Source organism: Eretmochelys imbricata, chromosome 1, assembly GCF_965152235.1.
Source record: "Eretmochelys imbricata isolate rEreImb1 chromosome 1, rEreImb1.hap1, whole genome shotgun sequence".
NCBI classification, from domain to species: Eukaryota; Metazoa; Chordata; order Testudines; family Cheloniidae; genus Eretmochelys; species Eretmochelys imbricata.
Genome location: NC_135572.1, coordinates 12,245,675 through 12,269,651, shown reverse-complemented (window position 1 = coordinate 12,269,651; position 23,977 = coordinate 12,245,675). Strand labels below are relative to the sequence as shown.

General features: G+C 50.6%; 1 protein-coding gene across 1 annotated transcript; it reads left to right on the top strand.

The window, feature by feature from the left end:
* Nucleotides 1-893: 893 nt before the first annotated feature.
* KCNE3 (potassium voltage-gated channel subfamily E regulatory subunit 3) lies at nt 894-1,196 on the top strand. The gene has a single exon (XM_077841722.1). It carries the CDS (start codon nt 894-896, stop codon nt 1,194-1,196), a length of 303 nt encoding a protein of 100 aa, XP_077697848.1.
* The last annotated feature ends 22,781 nt before the right edge of the window (nt 1,197-23,977 follow it).

The window sequence follows — 23,977 nt, the reverse complement described above, 5'->3', positions numbered from 1 at the left end:
TAGCCCCTAAGCAGGCCGAAAGCTTTTCTGAAATCTCGGGAGGTTTGATCAGGTGGTTGGTTGGTTGCATTACCACAGTGCCTTGCGTGACCGTGTCCCAGGCAGGTTGTCTGCTGGGATTGAAGCTCTGAATCGAAAAGCGCCAGTCTCTACTGCTTCAGTTAAATGATCAGATCCGTTAGCTCAATGGCCGTAGCACCATCACAAATCTCTGTGGTCTAGCCACTGGGGTGGGCAGAGAGCCACACATGGCATGGGTTAAACTGGGGCCCCAGTGTAAGATCAGGGCCCTGTTGTGCTCGGCACTGTACAGACGCAGAACCAAGTAGTTGGTGCCTGCCCCAGAGAGCTCTCCCGTTTTAATGTTTAGTTTAACTGAATGATAGTGCTGGTGAGGGGTGCCTGATCGACAGCCCTGGAGACTCATCCTCTGTCCTTCTGCAGGACGGGCCCTGTGAACCAGCTCCTCCGCCCCACCCCACCAATGGGCCAAAGATAGAGGGCTATCCACGCTGTAGACCAAGTCATCTGTGGACGTCTGTGACTTCTTGTATGTCCTTGGGGATCTCTGTACCTGTCCGTCTCCACAACTGGACGGATGCCAACACCACATGGCCCCTTTGTCTCGCTCTTTGGATGGGAGACGCTGTGTAAGTACAAAGAATTTACCCTGGCTTACCTGACATGGGGTTGGGCCCCCAAGGATGACTGCTCTCTGGCTGCCCCAGCACACGATGGACAGGGCCTGATTGTGTGTCTGTCTAGCCAGGGTCTTCCACTGGTGCCCCTCCCAGGCTGAGAGCACAATGAAGGGAGCGTGCTTCAGTGAGGCCTGACTGAAGTCACTTTTCCCCCTTTATCCTGGCAGAAAGTTTCCTGGGAGTTGCGAGGACATGGAGGTGGGGAACCTGACAGAGACATTGTACCAAAGCCTGCACTCATTGCTGAAGGCCCTGAACCAAACACTTCACGGTGCCATCCTGTGCCCACCAGACCAGGCCACGAAGTGGACGAATGGCAGTCACATCAAGCTAGCCAGCAAAGACGACTATTCCTACATGTACATCTTGTTCGTGATGATTCTGTTTGCTGCCACGGTGGGGAGTTTGATTCTGGGGTACACCAAATCCAGGAAGGTGGACAAGCGGAGTGATCCCTACCACATATACATTAAGGACAGGGTGTCCATGATCTGAGCAGGACAGGGACCCTGCTGCAAGGACATGCACAGCTACCGGCATCTGCCTTCTGTAGCAAGAGAAGCCCTTTTCCCTGGTCCAGTCAGACTTTTCTCAGAGGGGCCAACACACGGCTCCATCTTGCTAAGAGACAGCCACGTGGACACATTTAGTGCCGAGGAGCACTAGTAGGTCTGATCTTGCACACAGGCAGAGAGTGCCAGATCTTAGAGGCCACAGAATAGTTATATGACGGCTCTGGACGCTCTCCAGCAGGCCCGTCCTGGATCACTCTGCGTCAGTTGTGAAGTTCCCACCACCCTTGTCCTCCTCCAAAGGAGCATCTCTGTTTACGCCAAAGGGCATGGGGATAGGCTGATGGAAGGTCTTAAGTGTATCCCAGAATCCTTTGCTCCAATGCAAAGGAGCATGGGATACACGTGAGTGCTGCAAGTTCTTATTTATTGCGATGTTGGACGCCATATGAGATTGTAGCTAAATGGATGCGGAGATTCAGGTGCATGGTGCACGCAGCTCAACAGTGAGTGGGCACCTGGCTAGGGCAGAGCATGACACAGTTCGGGGACTGGGTGGGAGCACAAGAGGAGGGCACCTCTTGTCTCCACCTAGAGTCCAGCACGTTGGTGCTATGACCCAGCATCAGTGTGTGAAGATTTCCCTGTCAGCAGAACAGAGAATGAATGGCTGGTGGATGAGCCAATCGGATTGTTTAATTTGTCCCTCCACGTCCTGTCAGCCTCTTGCTATGCATGTGCGGGCTGGAGTCTAATGGGCCTCTGAATAGGGAGGCCTCCCAATCTCAGGGCGGCAGCTAGAGAACAAATCTGTGGGGCTCATCTTGAGAGGGGCTGAGCACACGCAGCTCCCACTGATCTCTGTGCCGAGGGCCAAGAGGGTCTGTACGCCACAGGGAGTCAAGCTGTGTTCCCTGCACTGCGTAAACGGTTGTGCATTTTAATACATCCATGGCCACGTAACGCACACAGTTGTTGGCTACTCAGAACTTCCTGGGGACAGCAGAGATATAGCTCAGTTCCTCCTATTCCCAAAGCACAGGCTTCTACATTTGTAGCTGAAAGAGACTTTTTAGCAATATAGGGCCTATGATATACAGTTGTTGTAGTAGGATTTTATGTTTGCATTTTGTGTAATTTAAAATGAAAAATAAAGAATAATAACGTACCATGTATGAAATGTATTGGTGTACGATTTGACCGTAACCTGCCAGCCACCCTTTTTGAACAGCAGAAAGAGACGGGCCTAATGGGCCATTTGGTAAAGCTGCATCAGCCGGAATCTGTGTCTGGGCTGATTTCAAGGCAGTAACAGACGTTTTAAGGTCACCACTTCGTTGTAGGTTTAGCATTTTAAAATAAGTAAAACAATGCCGTGATTGTTTTCATTTGCATTGCATCTTGATGTTCCTGTTCAAAATGTTCTGTGTAAATTAATTCTGTTTTGTGTGTAAATAAGAAATGTGTGTGTTAAGAGGTAAGTGTGAAGGCCATTGCTGAACCAGATGTTCTAGGAAGGAACTGAAGACAGACGCAGGAGTCCCAGGAGTTTGCAACACGCCCCTATTGAAATGTCAGCGGAGGGCAAATTAACGACTCTAAAAATGAGACAGGCACCTATCAATGGGGACAAAATATCTGTGATCAAAACCAGCCTGGGATAACTCCCTAAAAAAATTAATAAAAACAAAATAAAAAGTGAGAAGGACAATTTAAGAAAACAAGCACTTGTCAAACAACAATTGATGACGGCATGACGGTGCAAAACTCATTGGTCCAATAAAGGAAAAGCACTATATAAACAGGGTGCCTAGCCATGAAACTCTGGGTTTGTCCTTCCAAGGCTTCCCCGGAGCATCGTGCCGCGACTGACGGAACCTGGCTCCTCCCTATCCGTGATCAACCTAGCTGGCCACTGGATTGATCTGGACTCTAAACTGGTAACTATAACATCGACTGGCGGGACAGTGTGTGTGGGGAAGGGGGGTAGGGGGGTGATTGAATGCATATGCTAATTGTTGTTTCTTCAATAAACGTGGCACATTGCCTTTTCCCCTGAAAAAGGTCCCGTGTGCTTCAGCATAACATTTTTGGTGGAGAATTGCGAAATGGGGAAGACATGCACTGTGATTGTTGAACATACTCTAAATATTGCTAAAAGGTATACCATACCTATAAAGTGATCGATCATTCAGGTGTGCACACCCCCAGTCGTAGAAGTGCCGGGCTATAGGGGGAGGATTAGAGTCCTTGCTTTGACCCGTCTGTCAGGAAAAACTACACAAATAAGATGTATACAAACTGTCTAGGTATATACACCCCAGGTCCTAGAGGTGCCGGGCCATAAGCGGGAGGATTAGAGTCCTTGCTCCTACCCATCTGTCGGGGAAAAATTGCATAGATCAATATACCCTTGGTCATAGCAGGATCGAGCCCAAAAGGTAGAGGCTTAGCATCCCGTCCCCCCCTGCTCTGTCAGGCAGAGTTTTTAGTGGGTATAGACTTTTTGTGTTTTGTAAGTCCCAGCACAAGTGTGGGCAAATAAGGAGTAAATTTCTGTAAGACCTCACTCTGACAGATACAGGAGTGTGGGATATTGTGATTTCAAAACTTAAAAAAAAATGTTTAAGAAAAGGGACCAGGAGGTGTGGGGGCTAGTTGAGGAGCCCACCCTCTAAATTGGCAGTGGAACAAAGCCTGTGTCCATGAAAAGGGACAGTTCAGCAAGGAAAGCAGAATCGGGCCCGGACAAGCAGGCAGGCAACAAATTTTAAAAAGTTGGAAAACAGGTTGGAAGTCCTGAGGCCATAGTGGCAGGAGTAAAGAAAGCAGTAAGTACAGGCATGGGGAATTCAGATCCCTGGAACAATACTTGGAATGGTGAAATCTGAGTTGATGAAGGTGTCATTTTGGGAAATAAGCAAGTGATTTAAGGAAAGAGAGTGAGAAGTTAACTCTGCAGAGGCTGGAGGGGATTAAGCAGTTGAACGTTGTAAAAATGTTAAAAAGGAAAAGTGTTATAGAAAGAAAACTCTTGGTTTCTTTGCAGCCATTCTGAAGGAGAAATGGGCCCTTTACCAAAGGAATGTCTGTAAATAAGCCAGACAAGGAGACAATCTGATTTAAATCATTTGACTATGAACAATTTAGTCAAATTCCCTAAAAGAACATAAGGGGTTTCTATTGGAACTTAACTGCCCCCAAATGTATACAAATGTAATCTATGTACACAATAATGTGTCTATTATTTATATGGATACATAATTGGTATAGGAACAGGTGAAAAGCAGCAAATAAAAAAAATTGCATATTCAAAAAAATAAAAATAGATTTACCAGTGGGTAGCAAAAAACCCTAAACAGTTAAAGGTGTGACATGTAAGGGCACACAGTAAAGAAACGGGTATAAAAACCACGTGGAATAATCGGGTAGATATAATAGCCGGACAGTATAACATAGCAGTTGTAACCAAAAGTCAAAAGAAGAATGTCTGTGCTGACACATCTGAGCCAACAGATGGCACCACAAATCACCCTAACCAAGATCCAAAAAGCCAGAAGTTCCTTAATGTAGCCCAGAGGTCTCAAACACGCAGCCAGAGTTATTTCCTGCAGCCCCAGATGGTGGCAACCCTAATCAGGTGGTCAGTGGTTGGCTTATCGGCATCCAAGTTGCCTGTTCCTCGCACCTGGCCTTTACTCAAACTATGGGACTCACTGAGCTACGTTCAGTCTCAGTGTTAGCCCCCTGAACACCCACCAGGCCTGAACTCAACCTATTGGCCCTTCATGCTTCATATAAACACACTCCCACTAGTGCATCTGGTCTGTAGCAGTTATTGTCTCTTCTCCTGCTGCTCAGCGAAAGCTGCATTGCTGTAGTGGGCCCCTGGTGGAGGGTGTATTCATTGTGGTGGTACAAGGGCTAAGGTCAGGTTTAGTCCCTTGTGATTTCACCTATCTCATTTATGGCCTGCATATTGGGTCTCTTTTTAATTTCCCAGATTTCCCCCATGATAGTGTTTGTACACCATGAGATATTCAGAAATAGGTCTGTCTTGCCACTGTATCACTAAATGCTTTCCTGCATGACTAAGCTAAGGAGACTTTGCGTTTCTTAGCGGACAGCGATCCAATGTCCTCAGAGTGCTTGATAAACATCTGTACCTGTTAGCCTCACTGCCCCCCCTCAGGAGGAGGGAAAGGTTATTGGCTGCATTGTACAGATGGCAAACTGAAGCCTAGAGAGGTTAGGGGAACCAGCCTTGGGTTACAAAATGAGTCTCGCATAAGAACATAAGAATGGCCATACTGGGTCAGACCAAAGGTCCATCTAGCCCAGTATCCTGTCTTCCGACAGTGCCCAATGCCAGGTGCCCCAGAGATAATGAACCAGAACAGGAAATCATCAAGTGATCCATCCCCTGTCGCCCATTCCCAGCTTCTGGCAAAACCGAGGCTATGGACACGATCGCTGCCTGTGCCCATCCTGGCTAATAGCCATTGATGGACCTATCCTCCATGAATTTATCTAGTTCTTTTTTGATCCCTGTTATAGTTTGGCCTTCACAACATCCTCTGGCAAGGAGTTCCACAGTTTGACTGTGCGTTGTGTGAAGAGACTGTGTGCAGGGTGAAGATGGATCCCATTGATAGACTGTCATGCAGGGATTGTCTTTTGTGCTGTGTTTGTGCAGCACCTAGCACAATGGGGCCTAGTCCATGACTGGGGCTCCTAGCTAGTATGGCAATACAAATAACAACACATATCCAGCACCTGGCACAATGGACTGGGGCTGTTAGGTCCTACTGAAATTCAAATAAATAATAATAATGTGACCCCCAAGGAGATGACCTAAATTCCTGGGGCTCTGTCTGCTGGCAGCTCAGGGAGAGGCAGACTGTCCCTGGTAGGGAGGAGGAGCCAAGGCAGACTCACAGTCCGCTCAGCAATAGGGAGTGAGAGGCCCTCCCAGGCAGTTGAGAAAAGGGGAGAAGCCATTTTGGAGTCAGTCTGGAGCCAGCCAGGGCAAGGGCAGGACTGGCTGTGTGGGGAGCTGGGGAGTCCCAGGCCTGCATGCAGGGTTCCTCCTGAGATCTGGCCTCTAGGGACTTGACAGCAGATCCCTCAGCTGGGCTTTTCCCTCCCCACTGATGACTCCCAGTTTGTAGCGTTTCCTGGGAAACTTCCCCAGCCAGACTGAGTTCGCCCCCCAGCTCCCTAGGTGAGCCCAGTCACCACATGGTCAGCTCTGCTCTGGCTGCTAGTCCAGGGCTGCTGCCTGCTGGGAGTGTGTCTGGACGCTGGGTTAGGAGACGACAGTTTGAAGTTTAGTACAGTTGTGTAATCTGCACCTTGAGCCCTGCACCCCTTCGTGATGAGGGGAAATCCTGGGACCAAAGCAGCCTAATTCCTGCCCAAAGAGGATCCCTGCCAGCAGAAATCAGCCCCTCTGCAGTGACTGAGGAGTCCAGAGTCATCTCTGAACCAGAGGATCATTCATGGAGTTTGTGAGTGCACCATCTTTTAGTCAGTCAGTCAGGGAATTCATTTTGGGGACCCCCTACTCCCTGAACTGTGTCCTCAAGCCAGGGAGTAAGGGTTTGGGGATTTTATAACCTGCTGCATATTAAACCTGTGGAGGAATTTACCACCTTCTCCCACTTGTGAGTCCTGAACGCAGTCAGCCACACTGCTGAACCACTGCAGAGAAGAATTTTGTGGCCATAGGTCATCAAGGGCCTCAACAAGGTACGCGTACCAACGGGACACTGATCTTACATTTGCTACATCAAGTCACGTGACTGGGAAAAGTCACGGGTATTAGCAGCGTGGGCACTGGTGACCCTAAAAATAGTGTTTTACCTGTTATGTTATATTTGTCTCCTGTTTAATATAATTATTGTGTCTGTGTTATTTCTTGAAAGTCTCCAACTATCTGGCAAGTAAGTGGGGGTTACCCTGTGGTTCCTCCCAAGCTGCCCTGGTGACCCTGCCAGGAAGGAGCGAGGAGGGTGGAGGCACCGCCAAATAAATTCATAGGGAAAAATAAAGAAGATACACCCAGATCCAGAAGAACCCAGACCTGTCCATCAAAACCCGTCAGCAGATTGGCATTAAAGAAGGTAACCGGGTGGAGAGGGGGGCACTAACAACAGATTTGCCCCGGTGGAGAGGGGGGCAATAACAACAGATTTGAATTGTTCTGGGCATAGGGCCAGAAACCTATGCCCTAGGGGACCAGTGGTGTCAAGAACCTACCCCTGGGTCTGTTATTGTCTGTGTCCTTAGCTGCTCTTGTTGACACAGAGCTGAACCGGGGGTATTTTGGTGGCACTCCCTCTGGGGCTGCCTGTATTGTTGCAGGTGAAATACAGTCCGCAGGTGAAATACAGTCCAGAGCCGAACTTGCTGTGCCCTACAGCCTGGTAGGTTTGTTTCCTGCCATGGCTCCGTGTTTGATGCGGCTCTCAGGAGGTCAGTGAGAACGTTTGCGTTCCCATGAGTCACCCCGTGGCTTGAGCAATGCAGAGCGGGTGTGTTTTTCCCACAGAGAAGTAAGCAGAGGTGTGGATCATTTATCCTGTGGCCTCTGCAAGGGGCAGAAAAAAATAAATCTTTCCAAGTGTCTCAGGCTTTTATCATCTGCGGGCACCTGAGGATTTGTTTTTGCAAGAGCTTTTAACTCATGATTGTTTACCTCCTCATCAAATGTCACTCAGATTTGCTTGGCTTTCCCCCTGGCCAACTATGAACCTTCCAGCCTGCACTGCTTGGGGCTGTAGGAGCTGGAGCTCCCCTACTGTCAGTACTGAGCCAGTAGGGCTAGGGGGCGCTATGCTGCTGGACCACTTGCCGGAGGAGGCGTAAAATTGAGATCCCAACCAGGGGTGGTTCCTGAAGAACCCACACCACTTTTTGCCAGAATTGGGAGGTTACCCCCACTCTCCTGGCCCAATTTCAAGGTAGGGAATGAATGAAGGGTGGGCAAAGCAGAAGATAGGGTAGAGAATAAGGGAGGGAGGACCAGAGAACGAGGAACAGAGATGGAGGGAGAGAGACGTGCATGGAAGAGGCATCGATCGAATGACCCACAGGGCAGGGGAAAGGGTGATTTGTGATGAAGACAATGATAAAATGGAGCAAGAAAACCCCACACTGCTTGTAGGTGTTTCTTCTTGAGAGACGGCAGCTTGTGTTGCAGGTAGGGTTGCCAAGCCTTGAGGATTGGCCTGGAGTCTCCAGGAATTCAAGATTAATCTTTAATTAACAATTATGTCATTTTATGAAACCTTCAGGAATACATGCAACCAAAGTGGCAATCCACGAGGAGGAAGTACCTTTCCCCCTGCCCTGCCCATTCCATTCCCCCCTCCCTCTGTCGCTCGCTCTCCCCCACCCCACTCCTTTATTTTCACCGGCTGGGGCAGGTGGTTGGGGTGCAGGAGGGGGTGAGGGCGAGCGGTTTGGAGTGTGGGAAAGGGCTCTGGCCTGAGGCAGGCGGTATGGGCTCTGGGGGGGTGCAGGTTCTGGGGTGGGGCTAGAATTGAGGGGTTCAGGTGTGGGAGGGGGATCTGAGCTGGGGCAGGAGGTTGGGGGTGAGGGCTCCAGCTGGGGGAGCAGGCTCTGGGCTGGGGACAAGGGGTTTGGAGTGCAGGAGGGGGTTCCAAGTTGAGGCGGGGGGTGGGGTGCAGGCTTCAGGAAAGAGTTTGGATGCGGGCTGGGGCCAGCAGTTGGAATGCAGAGGGGAGGTGAGGGCTCCAGCTGGGGGTGTGGGCTCTGGGGTGGGGCTGAGGGGTTTGGGGTGCAGGGAGGCTCAGGGCGGGTTGGGGTCTGGGGGGAGTTCGGGTGCGGGAGGGGGACTCAGGGCTGTGGCAGGGGGTTAGGGTGCAGGAGGGGTTTTGGAGTGTGGGCTCCAGGCGGTGTTTACCTAAGGTGGCTCCCAGGAAGTAGTGACATGTCCCTTGGCTCCTAGGCAGAGGCACAGCCAGGCGGCTCTGTGCACAGCCAGGCGGCTCTGTGCACAGCCAGGCGGCTCTGTGCACAGCCAGGCGGCTCTGTGCACAGCCACCGCTCTCAGGTGCTGCCCCTGCAGCTCTCATTGGCTGCGGATCCTAGGCAATGGGAGCTGCTGAGCTGGCGCTCGGGGCAGGGGCCACGCATAGGAGCTGTGTCCTCCCCTCTCTCTAGGAGCTGAGAGACATGTCATGCTTGCGGGGAGACGCACAGAGCCAGGTAGGGAGCCTGCCAACCCCACACCAAATGGACTTTTAAACAGCCCAGGCAGCAGTGCTGACCAGAGCTGCCAGGGTCCCTTTTCGAGGGGGCGTTCTGGAAAAAAACCAGACACCTGGCAACCCTAGTCAGCATGCTTGCAGCCAGGAAGATTCTTCTACAATTAAAGGTGGAGTGCCCAGAAAAGAGAAGGACGACATCTCAGTCACATGGCTACATGCAGCCTAGTGCTCAGTGAGGAAAGCAGGCCCCACACACTTGGAAATCAGCAGCAGCTTTATTATGCAACTAACAACTCTCCCATATTAACTCTGGACCGTATGTCTGTGATGCTTGGAAAGGCTCCTATGAGAGGGGGGAAAAAAAAAAAAACACAATAAAAGCAATGATCTTCAGCTATTGATCTTCCAAACTCTGTTTCTATCCATCCACCTTGCATCTAAACACTCTACACTCATATTAAAAACACCAGAAAGGACCCCATGTCCTGCCCCTCTAGGGTTAAGGCGAGTACCTAGAGCTGTAGTGTACAGCCCATGTCTGCGCTTACCTAGCTCGTCCTGGAACAAGCTCCTTGGGAAACAGCGCCTCAGCCCTTCCAGACTGGAATAGGTAGAGGAAGGATTAAGCATTCAAACACGTAACAGCCCATGCCACCGCAGGGATGAAGGGCTCTTGATATTCACTAGGGTGACCAGACAGCAAGTGTGAAAAATCAGGACGAGGGCAGGGGGTAATAGGAGCTTATATAAGAAAAAGACCCCAAAATCAGGACTGTCTCTATAAAAATCGGGCCGTCTGGTCACCCTACTACTCACACTGTGTCAATGGGCAAAGAGGCTGGCCATAATCTGATCTGCTACCAAGGGACCTAGGAGAAAAAAGTAGGGGAGGAAAAGCATCAGCACCACCCTGTGGTGAGTGGCTTACATGACTAGTTTCTGCCTTACCCCAAAGAGCACTCATTTTTTGGAAAAACAATACAGAGTCCTAAGTGAGCTGTAGCTCACGAAAGCTTATGCTCAAATAAATTTGTTAGTCTCTAAGGTGCCACAAGTCCTCCTTTTTTGTTTCCCTGCAGTGAGTCCAGGAGGAATTCCCACCAGAGGGGCTGCTGCTGGGCTAGGGTGTTAATTTGGAGCCTTTGCAATCCCCAAGCCTCTTCAAGTGCAGGCAATTAGGACTCTAGGAACAGAGGGGAGTTGCTTTGGGTAAGTCTACACTTGTGGCTATTTCTATCCTGCTAGCACAGGTATAAACAGTGTAGATGGTGAGGCACGGCTTAGGTGAGTAAAGGGACGCTCGAACCCTATGGATACACACCTTACATGCCCATGCAGGGCCTCCCATGCCTACACTGCTATATTTAGTAGGGTAGCATCCTGCCCCTTCCCCTCTGCCAGAGCCTGTCCCCGCCACAGTGAAAGATCCCTCTGCCAGAGCCTTTCCCCACTGGAGAGGCAGCGGCAGCTCCCCGAGCCGAGCCTGGCTGCCCTCCCTACCACAGCCGTTCGCCTGTAGCTACCCGTACCCTACATGCTCACGTTAAGTGTAGACAAGGCCAGCTGCGTAATAAGGGCCAGAGCAGGACGGAAGAGGGACAAGGACAGGATTTAAGCATAATGGAAGCTTTTTTTTTTTTTTTTTTTTTGTTAGCGGCTTTTTGGAGATGGCTGCTGTGTTCGTAAAGGAACCCCAGTACCACAGAAATAGCTCAGGATCTGGGACAGGGTGTCATTTTTCCTTGTCCTTCTGCACCTCAAGATTTTTTTTTTAAAAGAAGACTACTAGACAAATCCTGCAGTTGGGAACCCAGTGTGCAGCGCACACAGCCCAGCTATACACCAGGGGTTATTGTAATCAGCGACTGCCCCAAGCCACATCATTCAGCTGGATTTGGATCCAGATCTCAGCGTCCCCAAGTCCACCAGTGCTGGGTTTGGGGTTTCCAGTCTGAGCCCATCTCTCATTGCCATGATCATTTCAAAGCCTCAGCCAACACACTCCAGTGTCCTGAGTCACTGACGCTGCAGGGCTAGCTCCTCAGCTGGTGTGAATCTGCGGAGCTCCGTTGCCTTCTATAGCGTGAAGCCAATTTGCGCCATCCAAGGAGCTGGTTCTTGGAGTCTGGTACTGACTAGTGAAGGAATATCTATAGGCCTCAGCAGACTGACTCAAAACTGAGTTCCATCCAGTCCAGGACCCCGTCTCTGTCAGCGGCCAGCACCCGATGGGTCAGAAGAAGATGTCAAAACCTCACAGTAGCAGCTGTGGAAGAATACGTCTCCCAGATCGGCCCCCTACAGATCTCTACTCTCCCCCAAAGCGGAGTTAAGTTAGCACAGGAAGGTATCTGTTATAAATAGAATTCAGCCTGAGAATTAGTCTGAATCCAATATGCTGATAGGCTGAAAAACTTTAAAGGCCCAGCTGGCTTCCAGGGTGACCAGACAGCAAGTGCGAAAAATTGGGATGCGGGTGGGGGAATAATAGGAGCCTATATAAGAAAAAGACCCTTAAATCGGGACATCTGCTCACCCCAGCGGGCTCTGTAGTGCTCTGAGCTTTCCTAGCCAGCCAGGTCCTTCCTGAAGCTGTTGCTCAGAAAGAAGGGGTCTCCTCAGAATCGCCCTGGGCTGTATGGTGACTGGGGTGGGAGACTCAGAGGGGACGGGAGCCAGAGTACAGAGTGACTGTAGGAGAACTACACTGCAAGCTCAACTGTCCCAGGCAACCGACAGGCTGCTTTAATGGTTAACATGGGCCTGCCTCCGGCTTTTTTTGCGCACATGTGTGTGTGGTGGCGGCAAAGAGAGAGCTTGTCCCTAGCTCTACGGAGCTTTGATCTCCTTGTTTCATCATGTGATTCACACCCTTACTGCTGCATAATATAGGTGAAGGAGGCATGGCCCAGTCTAGTGCATCAGCTCAGTCTAGTAGAAATAGCCCGTTTCAATCATGAAGAGAGAAGTTGCTGTGCTCTGGGTTTATCCTGCCTGACCTGCCAGCCTGGGGCTGGCCAATCACAGTACTGTTATGTAATAAGGGTCCCCTGAGGAATGCATAGTTGTTGGATCATATTGAAGAAGTTCTGTATTAAATCACAAATGAGTTTGATTCCCCATAATTAGTAATACCCTGGAATTTAAACTAAGAGGGAGGTCTCTTGGTTTTTGGCTGCTAATTGCGTTAGTACATCCTAAGACAGAGTCTGTTCTCAGAGCAATACTTTGTAACAACAGAAACAGCACACAGACTCCCTGCCCTTTTGTTGTATTTATCTCTTTGTTAAGAATTGTGATTAAAATAGAGATGGAGGATGTATGTGGATGGATGCTTGGTGTGGATAATAAAGGAACGATCATGGAGGTGCCAGCCTAAGAATCCAGTGTCCATCAGCCGAAGAAGGCGTCAAGTGGAAACAACCAGAGGCCCCCCGGAGGGCAGACTGGAATCCACCCAACAGCCTCAAGGATGGGAGAACCGAAGAACAAGATAACATCTGGCAGCACGGAGCTGTCAGGAATGTGCCTTCTGCTGATTGAATCAGCAACAGCATGGTGAAGCAATTCCCATAGACTGGCATAGGAATAAATTCCTATAAAAATGGACTCTAGAACTGAGAACTTTGGGGTCTGCAATCCAACTTCCAGGAGCATCAGATGTGCATCTGAGAAAGCCCTGCTCCCTCCTCTTGTCCAGGCCACCTGTCCAGTGGCTTGGCACGAGCAACTCTAAGGCTGGTAACTATGATAACAACCTTGCAGAACCTGAGTGTGAATATATATGAATGAGCGAATAAATATGAGATTGAATGGAATGTTATAGCTATAACTAACTGCTTACTATGATTCTTCTGTAGTCACAATAAATGTGGCATTTTGCCTTTTCCCCTTTAAATAAGATCCTGCTGGTTTTTATTTTATAAATGAGATAGCTAAGGTCAAAGGTTACTTGATCCATCCTCACCCATGAATTTTAGCAGGTGGATGCTGCTCCTCCCTCTTTTCTCTTGTTTGTGGACTTTGGTGGTGCCCAGCAGTTGTGTGTTGGGGGATCAACAAGGAGAAGAGAAGTTTAGCAACAGCAGAGAAAGGGGAACCCTGGATTAGCTTTATTCCAGCTCAATCACCACACTAATAATGATAGAAATGGTCTCTGCTCTGTCCTTTGTAGGGCTCAAACACCACATTCTCTTCTCTATAGCCCTGGGCCAAAGCCCTTTAAAGACAACGGAAAGACTGACTTCTATGAGCTTTGTTTGGATCAGGCCAACATGAACAAAGAGGTAGAAGGGGCTTTACTTTGTTGGACTCATTCCTGCACCTCTAGGCTTAGATTATAACCATCGCACTGTCCAGTATTTCCTTTGACTGACTGTCTGGTCTCACCCTCACTCGGATCCCTGACTAAGGAACTGTATCTGGGGAGTTGTACCCAGTATTCCCCACCTCCTGCCTCTTTATATCTGATGGTCTCTCTGATGAGTCCTTGCTGAGGACTGTCAAATTGTATTGCCCTGATCTTCTTTGACTAAAAACCAGGAAATATGGGCTTCATCTGTGTCTTTGTATTAACCAGGTGTATCTTCTTCCTGCCTCATTTACCTACCAGGCTCCTCTGATCAGCAAAGCAGCAGAAAAGCTTCCTGACTCAGGATACCGAGTCACTGTACTGCTCAATGCAGCATCTGCCAACCTGCCAGACTTGAGGGCCAGCCTGTGATCTGGTTCTGCAGATCCTAGGCTCAATGCAGATCCTGCAGCTGAGTAGGAATGTGCCTGAAAGCCGCTTTTGTGCGCCACCCCCACCAACTTGGAGGGGATCTGGCCACTGGGGAGGCCCCCCAGCATAAAGTAGAGCAGCCTCAGGGATGCCGCAGCCATGCCCGCTTTCCCTCAGGAACGCCCTCTTCTCCTCAGGCTGGGAGGAGGGTGGTGTTGGAGCCATTACAATAGGCCGATGGCACCCATTACAGAAGAGGACCATCACACAGTGGATGACCAAAGCACACAGTGCAAATTAGACCCCATTGGTGCCATGACAGGGCCTCTGCCTCCCCATTGGCATCTCCTTGACCCACACCCTGGGACCTCTACTTCCTTACTGAACTAGCCTAAGGACATTACTTACATTCACGTACCCAGTCCAGGCCTTCTGATTTGGGTCTGTCAGACACATGCTGGACAGTGCACCCTAGGGAATCATAGAATATCAGGGTTGGAAGGAGCCTCAGGAGGTCATCTAGTCCAACCCCCTGCTCAAAGCAGGGCCAATCCCCAACTAATTCATCCCAGCCAGGGCTTTGTCAATGGCTCTCCTGTTAATGCTTACCTTCTCCAGGGCTAACTTTCAGAGCTTCAGCCTCTCAACAAAGAGAGCAGCTTTCAAGATATCTCACAGGAAGTCAAACTGTAGCAGATCATGGATGCACTGGTGCAGCACCTCCTGCTGGTCATCTTGGGAATTAGCTCAACTCCAGAGCACCCTCTGCTGGCCAGTGTCTCACCTGCCTCAGGCCCCATATCCCTCCCAGACCCCAGTGCCCTTTACCTCAGTGTTCTGCCCCAGCAGTACCCCCACACTCTGGGTCTCCCCTCCCAGGGGAACCTCCAGCCCTCTAAGCCCACTTTACCTCAGTGGCTACTGCCAGTCATCATCTGGCCCCCTTTCTCTGGGGCAGACTGCAGTCTGTAATGGCCACTCATCATCAGCAAGGGGTTAGGACCAGCTGCCTCTGCCTATTCCCAGGCTGCACCTCTGTAGCCCCAGTACCCACATAGGCCTTTATCAAGGCCTCAGCCTGGGGAATTGCCAGGCTGGAGCTCCTCTTGCCTTTGCCCTGCTCTAGGTACCCTTTTCACCCAAGCAGCTAGATCCTTCTCCCTCCAAGGCTAGAGAGGAACTGACTACCTTCTCCCCAGGAGCCCTTCTTATACGGGCCCAGCCAGGCCCTGATTGGCTGCCTCAAGCCAGCCCATGATTCGCTCCCTGGGGCAGCCCTTTCCCAGGGCTGTTTTAACCCCTTCAGGGTTGGAGCGGGGTGACCGCCCTGCTGCACAAACGCAGTCACAATCTGGGAAATTACTGAGAGACTGATGGCCAAATGCTATGCTATTTCCACTGTTCCAGAGGGATTTCCTCAAAAGTATCTGGATGATTATGGTTTCAACCCAATCCCTGCCTTTTACATAAACCCCAGGCCACCCCGCTTACAGGTCAGGATGCAAGGTGCCCCCGACATACATATGGGGCATTGCCAGTTGTGAGACTATGGGACTGAGCTACGTGCTGCAATCTCAGTTCAACAAGTCAACAAAATTTACCTCAGCAAAGAAGACAACTGAGGTGAGCCTGTGCTTCTTCCTGCCCTGCTTGGGCAAGAAATCCTTCCCTCTCTCATGGCCAGCACAGTGATGGGGGGCTCTGGAACATAAATACCCATGAGTAACAGGGACAGCAAGCTCTACAGAGGAAATCCATATGGCAGATGGTAGAAAGAATGGCTTATACTATCATCTATCTATCATTACATGTTAATTCACTTATAGCATCTAGACATTGTTAATAGTAGCAGAATGGCTCACAGTCAGAAGCTGGGATGTGTCTGTTGAGAGGCTGGATTGTAGGGTGAGAGTCCATGTGTAAGGGGACTGTTGCCCCCTTACTAACATTCAGTGGGGGTGTTTTAGTTGCTAGCTCCCAGTACTAAAAAGAGGGAAGGGTCGATCGGAAATCAGGACCCTGAGCCTGACAACTGCCAGGACAAATGGGGAGTGGCCAATGCTCCAGGTGAGCCTGAATGACAGGGCGAGCAGGCTAATCAGGGAGTCAGGAGGCCAGGGAGGTCCCGTCCTCCATGTGAGCTGGATTTGCCTGGGTCAGACAGAGTGGGGCCAAGGTGAGCTGGGGAGCAGAGCTGTGCCAGATCCAGAGGGACCAGAAAAGCAGCCCAGAGAGAGCAGACTTGCCCTGGGAGCAGAGCTGCAGCCCCAAAGCCAGAGGCACAGCCCAGAGAGAGGAGACTTGCCCTGGGAGCAGAGCTGCAGCAACCAGAGCCAGAGGGGCCAGAAAAGCAGCCCAGGAAGCAGGTCAGTGCTGGGAGCAGAGTCACAGAAGCAGCCTGCAGAGCAGACCTGTCCTGGGAGCAGAGCTGCAGCAACCAGAGCCAGAGGGGCCAAAGAAGCAGCCCAGGGAGCTGGAGGCAGAGCAGCAGCAGCCGTGCAGAGGCCGCGTGATGCAGCTGGGGCTGGAGCAGTCTGGAGCTGGGTGTGGTGAGCAGCTGGGGAGATCGAGGGGGACCCTAGGCAGCGGGCCCAGCACAGGGAGAGGCCTCAGCCAAGGGGCTCTGCAGGCCAGGCGTGGATCGTAACCCCGACAGGGCGGGGGAGACACTGGGAAGAAGGGTCCTACCACTTAGAGCCTGAGAGCGTGTGGCCATCACCAGAGCGAGTGTCCAACCCACAGCATCCCTGCAGCACAGCCAGGGCCTGAGCAGGAGGCCTGGGACTTACAAGGAACAGACTGTGAACTGCCCTGACGTTCCAGAGACACTGTTTGTGATGTTCCCTGCCACAGAGCGGGGTGATGTGTTTCCTTTAACCTTTCCCATTTTTCCTTATTCTTTTTAAAATTAATTGTTGATTAAATAACTTGCATTTGCTTTAACTTGTATGTAATGGTCAGTGGGTCGGAGAAGTGCCCAGTGCAGAGAGAGTACCCCAGAGTGGGGACACCCTAGCCCCTGTCCTAGGTGACCGCAGCAGGGTTGGGGGTCGAGCCCCCCAGGAATCCTGGGCCCTGCCTTGTTGGGGTTGTGAGGACTCTGCCAGGCAGGTGAGTGGAAGGGGCGTCCTCAAGGGCAGGGCGGCCACTGGGTAAAGGAAGTGGGAGCGAGGACTCAGATCCTTTCACTAGCCCACTTCACCAGGGTAGTGCAGAAGCCAGGAAAGTTCCCCACAAGAGCAGGACTATTCCCTGCTTACACATGTATAGGCTCAGGCCAGCGTCTTCCTATGTCACTGTCCAAAGTCTGGCACTAACATTCATATTCAGGCACCTCAACAAGTGGATTGATTTTCAGAGGAGCTGAGCAGCCGCAGCTTTGGCAGATTCGAGTGAGAAGTTATTGGTATAGAGAAGGTCAGGCCATTTATTTAGGTGCCTAAGTGCGGCACTGCATCCTCTCCCATGGCTTGTTTACAATGAATACGGAATCCATCATCTCAGCATGACAACCAAGTTCAGGATCTAGTCGGGCTGTATCCTCTCCATACTGCTGTACGGTTACCAAACATGGACACTGAGCCACTCAGGCTGGGCCAAGCTGGAGGCTTTCCACACAAAAGGCCAACGTTGTATATTGGGCATAGAGTGGAATGACTTCATCTGCAGATGTTTAGGGTCGCTCCGGTCTACAGACTGTGGGGGCCATTGTCTGCAGATGCGTCTTATGCTTTTCAGACATGTCGTGAGTATGCCAAAAGATGTTCCGGCAAACACCGTTCTTTGAGTGGCCCATAACATCCGAGAGAAAACTCCACCAATCAAGGGGTGGAGGCAGCCCAGAGGCAGGCCCCTTATTACATGGGTGCCTCAAGTCTATTCCGACATTGGGCTCTCGGCCCGTCAAGCACAGGAACAGATCAATGGTGAACAATTGCTACGGCCAACCGTTCGGCTAAGTGTTGAAGAAGAAGTATGGATTTAGGTGCCTAACTTTTGACATCCATCTTTGAAAGTGCTGGCCCAAGCGTCGAAAGAAAAGTGAGATTATATAATGTCAATGGATGGAGAGATGAAGCATTTTATTTAACTGTCCAGGGGGAACTAGAGGCCTGGATCATAAGAACAGCCATATTGGGTCAGACCAATGGTCCATGTAGCCCAGCATTCCATCTTCTGACAGTGGCCAGTGCCAGATGCTTCTGAAGGAATGAACAGAACAGGACAATTTATGAAGTGATCCGTCCCCTGTCATCCAGTCCCAGCTTGAAGGATACTGTGAGAGGGCGCTGAGTAGGAACTGCTGAGCCAGCCCTCTATTACTCCAGTGCCAATTAAGTGAGGTGAATTGGAGCTGGTTAGACCACCTGGCCCTAATTGGGGAAGCAGAGACAGCTGCTGCCTAATTAGGCTGGGGGTGTATAAAAGCCTCAGGGGAAGGAAGCTGGGGGAGCAGGAAGAAAGGGAAAAGGTGGGAAATGGAAACAGAGAGGTAGCTCTCCCCTCCCTCTTGCCTGTAGATGGTAAAGGGCTACTTGTATGGTGGGAGCACAACCTGTAAATAAACTGCACTGGAGCCAAGAGGGCCCTGCTGAACCTTGTTACAGACACCCAGAGCATAGGGTTGTGTGCCTGACTACCTTAGCTAATAGGTCCATCAGCAGCTGTCTTCCATGAATGTATCTAGTTGTTTTTGAACCCAGTTATACCTTTGACCTTCACAACATGCCCTGGCAATGAGTTCCACAGGTTGACTGTGCATTGTGTGACGATGTACTGCCTTATGTTTCTTTTAAACTTGCTGCCTATTAATCTCATTGGCTAACCCCCGATTTATGTGTTACACAAAGGGTAAATAACACTTCCCTATTCACTTTCTCCACACCAGTCATGACTTTAGAGACCTCTATCATATCACCCCTTAGTCGTCTCTTTCACAAGCTGAACAGTCCTGGTCTTTTTAATCTTTCCTCATATGGAATACTCCTGGGGGAATTCTGTGCCATTATGCACATGCAGACACATGTCCCCCCACAGATTCTCTTTGCTTCCCTACACAAAAATAGTTTCTGTGGGGAAGCAATGAGAAGCTGCTCAAGTGCTCACTCACCCCTCCTGGCAGAGTGGTCGTGTCTGTTTGGGTACCCGGAGCAGCTGGGGGAGAGGTAAGGCACTGCGGGGAGGAAGGGAGGTGTCTGGGGATGCCCCAGCCATCCAGGAACATTAGTTCCAGCTGGGGAGGGGAGGGGAGGATGGTGGAGACAGAGTTCCCCCCCATTTGAGTCCCTGGCATGGAGCAGCTGGGTCTGGGTCAGATCAACCCAGAAACCTCCCCCAGCTGTAGGAAGCTCTACACCATAGGGGGGCTTGGTGGGGGAAAGGGGTCTGGGTGCAGGTGGTGAGGCTCAGTGGGGAGGTTTGGGTGCGGGGATTGGCCAGATGGACAGAGGTCGTGTGGACAGAAGGAGCAACTCCCCATACAGTGACCCCTTCTACCATTTCCTGTTGCCATTGCTTCTCGACCACGGGGGAGGGGCACTGTATGGGGAGCTGGTCCCCCTCTCCACCCAACCCCTATGCATCTGGACCCCTTCGCACCCCAAACCCCTCTCCCCCGAGCCTCACCCCGCTCACCTGGAATTCCTCCCCCAACCACCTCCACACCCAGAATTCCCCCTCTCCCCCTGACAATCGCTCCGCACAACACTTCCCCTGAGCCTAACCCCCTGCATCAGGAGGTAATATTTTTCAGGTAATCGCATGAGTTTACTGCAATTAATCGACATCCCTAATTATTCTGGTAATTTATTTTAAAAAACGTGTCAGCAAATAATTGAAAATGGGGTGATTATATTGTGCTATTTTGACAAATAAAATATGCAGAATTTTACAGAATTTTAAATTTTTTGGTGCAGAATTCCCTCAGGAGTATATGGAAGCTGCGTTACTTTCCACTTATTAACACTGAATTTCATCTGCCGTTTTATTGCCCAGGTACCCTGTTTTGGGAGATCCCTCTGTAATGCTTCACAGACAGCTTTGAACTTAGCTATCACGTAGGAATAGAGAAACGTCAGATTATGTAACATAAGAGGCCAGTGAAGGAGAATTATCCCTATTTGGGCTGGATTGCATAGAACGAGAAGATGGAGAGGAGCTGGATAAATATCTGGAGAAGGATGAGGGGACCAAAGCACAAGTTTGCAGATCAGATAGTGAACATACCATATGGCATGTACCTGTTAGTCCCTAGTAGATTAATCCACTCTGCATCTACTTCTGTCGAACCTTCCCGTGTCTCCATAGCAAGAGAGGGCGAATGCACAGATTTCATCTCTTCTTACACAGTTTCAAAGAATGTATCAGAGATCGGAGGCTAATCAGAAGAAAGAGAAAAGGTCATTAATGCCGTGGCTGATGTAATGAACCAGCTGTCTTGCAACTCATCGCCTTATGGAAGGAAGACAGAGACGTGAGAGCAAATGCCCTTGGTTTTACATTAGCAGTCTTGTCACCGTCATTCTGCTGAGTACTGGGGTCACTTAAACTCATCCCCAGCTGCCTACATCTCATGGGAAACAATGCAGGTAATTACCACAGGCTCATACAGGCTTCACTGGCTGGTTTGGTGGCTTCGGGCCTGGTGTGGTGGCTCAGCCGACCTCCAGTCACCAACTTCTCTGTGGGAACTCAGGGCCCTCCTGAGTCCCATCAGTGGCTTTGGGAAGGGTCCGGGCCACCCAAGAGATCTCGGTCAGGAGCATTTTCCCTCTCCTCCTTGCCAGTCAAGCAGTGGAGCAGGTTCCCGAATCTAGCTCCTAGGGTCTGAGGTGACTGGTTTCTGCCAGCATCCCGGACTTGCTGAATGGCCCGAGAGACACTGACACGGACAGAGGAATCCGGATCCTGCCGCAGGGCATCGAGAGCTGAGACAGAAAGGAAGCTCAGGTCAAAACACATATTGTATTAGCATGCCCCAGCACCTGCACAATGGGCCTCTGTATCTACCACAGCAACTAACTGCTCCCAGATGCCCTGGACCTGCCAGGGCTATCAGTGTCATCCCCATCTGAGAATTCCTTAAGTCCTCAGTGACATCTGCCTTTGGCAGCATCATCTTCCACTGCATTCTGGGGCATCCACCTCTGTATCACCATCTCCCTGACACGTGCCAGGGCCTCTCACCCTGCCTGGCATTTACTTTCTCCTTGTAAAACCTTCTGGCACTTGGAGATGGAAGTGACGTCTGACACTAGAGACAACAAAGCTGGGACTGATGTCCAGGCTCTCTCAACAGCTATCTCTGACCACATCTAAACTGAACTCAATGTGGCAGCTTGGCGGGGGAGTTGCACTTTTTCCTGGAATGGTTCACAATGAGCGTGAGCTCTCCTTCCACATGCAAACACAGACAATCACAGACACATGCCCACATGGCAACTACTTACACTGAAGTATCAACTCCTTCTCTTGCCTGACCATGGCAGAGTCTGAGCTTTGAACAGTGCAACCTGGAACATACAATGGAAATTAATCTTGCTGGAGTTTTCACCTCCCCTGGTGCTATCTTTTAAGAAGTGTCAGTCTTTCCAACAAGCAAAACAGCTTTCAAGGGGTCCCTGGGATAATCAGACAAGTCCACAAGCTCCAAGACAAAGAGGCACATGGTCTTGAAGATACAGAGAGCCTGATTGCCAATGGATATGGTGTTGCTGCAGTCCCGCAGGGATTCCAGTCAGTGGAGCTGGAGGCTTGTAGGGTTGTAATTTGCTCCATGTCTTTTGATATAATCCCCCAGCCCAACTCCCTCAAGGGCAGGCAATCAAGACACTAGGATCCCAGGGGGTTCATTCTTGCTGCTAGTGCCCTCCAAGCAGAACACGGGACAACGTCTCAGATAGAAGTTGCTTAAGAAAAGCAGTGATTACCTATAAAGATGGCTGCTGCCCGTCGTACTGGAGCCCGGGGGCTTTGGAGGTGATCCAGACATTGGAGCAAGATGTCAGATATGCTCTTGAGCTTCAGCACCTAGGAATAGAAACCAACGATGTGTGACAGCTTCTTGTTGCTGGGGCTGCAGGGGGAGGAGAAGAGAGATTTCATCTCCATGTTGCTGCTTGGCTTGGAGGGGTGGGAAGAATGCAGCTCCCATCTCCATGTATCCTGGGGTCAGACCATCTACATGCCAGGCAGTCATTAAATGACCATTTCCAAGTGTCACCAGACATATTGCTGATGTCTGAGCTGCTGCCACTGCAGGGCTGGAGCCTGGCACTAGAGAACACTGAAACCAGGTTGCTATTGGCTTCATCTGGGGAGGACATTAGAGAGGGTGCAGAGCATAGGAAATACAGTGCAGAAGTGGCCAGTGGGCTGGGGTAAGGTGAAAAATATGGAAATCCAGTTTCCTGCAGGATTCAGAAGGCATTTTTGCCATCAGCTGATTCTTTCTGTTCTGAGCTTTCACCTCCGTACTGAACGCCCGGCCAGGTCAGGCTGTTCAGGTCTGACAGGCACGGGGGGGAGTGGGGGAGCTGGGTGCTTCTAAGGGGAAGCCAGAGTGCAGTGTGTGAGTGCTAGACAGGCAATCAGAGCAGTGAGTCTGAGAGGGAACACGTTTCCGATCCCAAATCTAGGAGCGGCACTCACGAGAAGCTGATCTTTCACTTACAGAGTGCTGGCAGATTTTGTCCACCATCTGGGGGTGGTCGTGCCAAGCCTTCGTGCTGTTAATCTGCTTAGGCCAAGCCCATCCCAGGAGCTGAAAACACCCAGCCAAGGCTTTCTGACACCTCTGCAACACAAGATGGGACAAGGAGGGTTTGCATCATGAAAAGAGCTGGAATCTGTGGTCACTCTGCAGTGAAAAGCCAGCAGAAATGATCAATGAGGGAAAGGAATGTGGGGGTCATATGGTATCCTGCTGACCCTTGGTGTCTCCTTGTTCCTATTAATGGTGGCTCCTGGAGTTTGATCGTCATGGTGGCTGCAGTTCAGTGACTTCGGAAGTGGCTGCTGGGAGCCATAAAACATCTCCACTTGTGTGTCCATTGAAGGCTGGGGAACTTGCTTGGCTAAGCGCGTGGGGCTGAGATTTTGCACTTTTGCGAGGCGTATCCGGAGACAGATCTAGCAGGAGAGCTGGAGCAGTCTAGGCCTGCTGCACCAGGGAGCGCATGGCAGTGGGACTCACCTTGCCCATGTCAGGGTCCTCGTCCTGTAAGTGAAGGAGCAGTGGGACCAGGCTGCGAGTCACTTCCTCCAGCAGCAGGTGCTTCTGCCTCCTCTTCACTGTGTTAAGCAACTCTATAAAGAGCGTGATGGCGGCAGAGCGCACCTGGGGTCTCACCTGTGATGGACACACAACCATGAGGGGATTTCACCGAGGGGGCATCACACTCTCCTTATGGGGTGGGCTTGGCACAATGCAAACCACAGATAGGGGCCAGTCTGGCTAATAACTCCATGGTCCGCCCACCAAGAGGGCACCCATTTGCAGAAAGGTTTGGGTGGAGGGGCAGACAACACAGGCTAGGACAGTGGTTCCTAAATTTCCCTGGAGGCCTCCTGTAAGTGCTGACTCCATCCACAGTGAAGGGCTCTTTGGAGGGGTTCTTTAATGGGTTCAACACTTTCATAGTTTCATAGCATTTAAGGGCAGAAGAGACCATTCGCTCATCTAGACTGCTGTCCTGCAAAACACAGGACATTACATTTCACCCCATGACCACTAGATTGAGCCCGTTAACTTGGGTTACATTAAAGCATATCAGTCCTCAGGAGACCAAACAATTGCGTGCCACA

What these genes read in the sequence shown, in the direction of transcription:
- KCNE3 (XM_077841722.1), top strand. Translation starts at nt 894, where the DNA reads ATGGAGGTGGGGAACCTGACAGAGACATTGTACCAAAGCCTGCACTCA.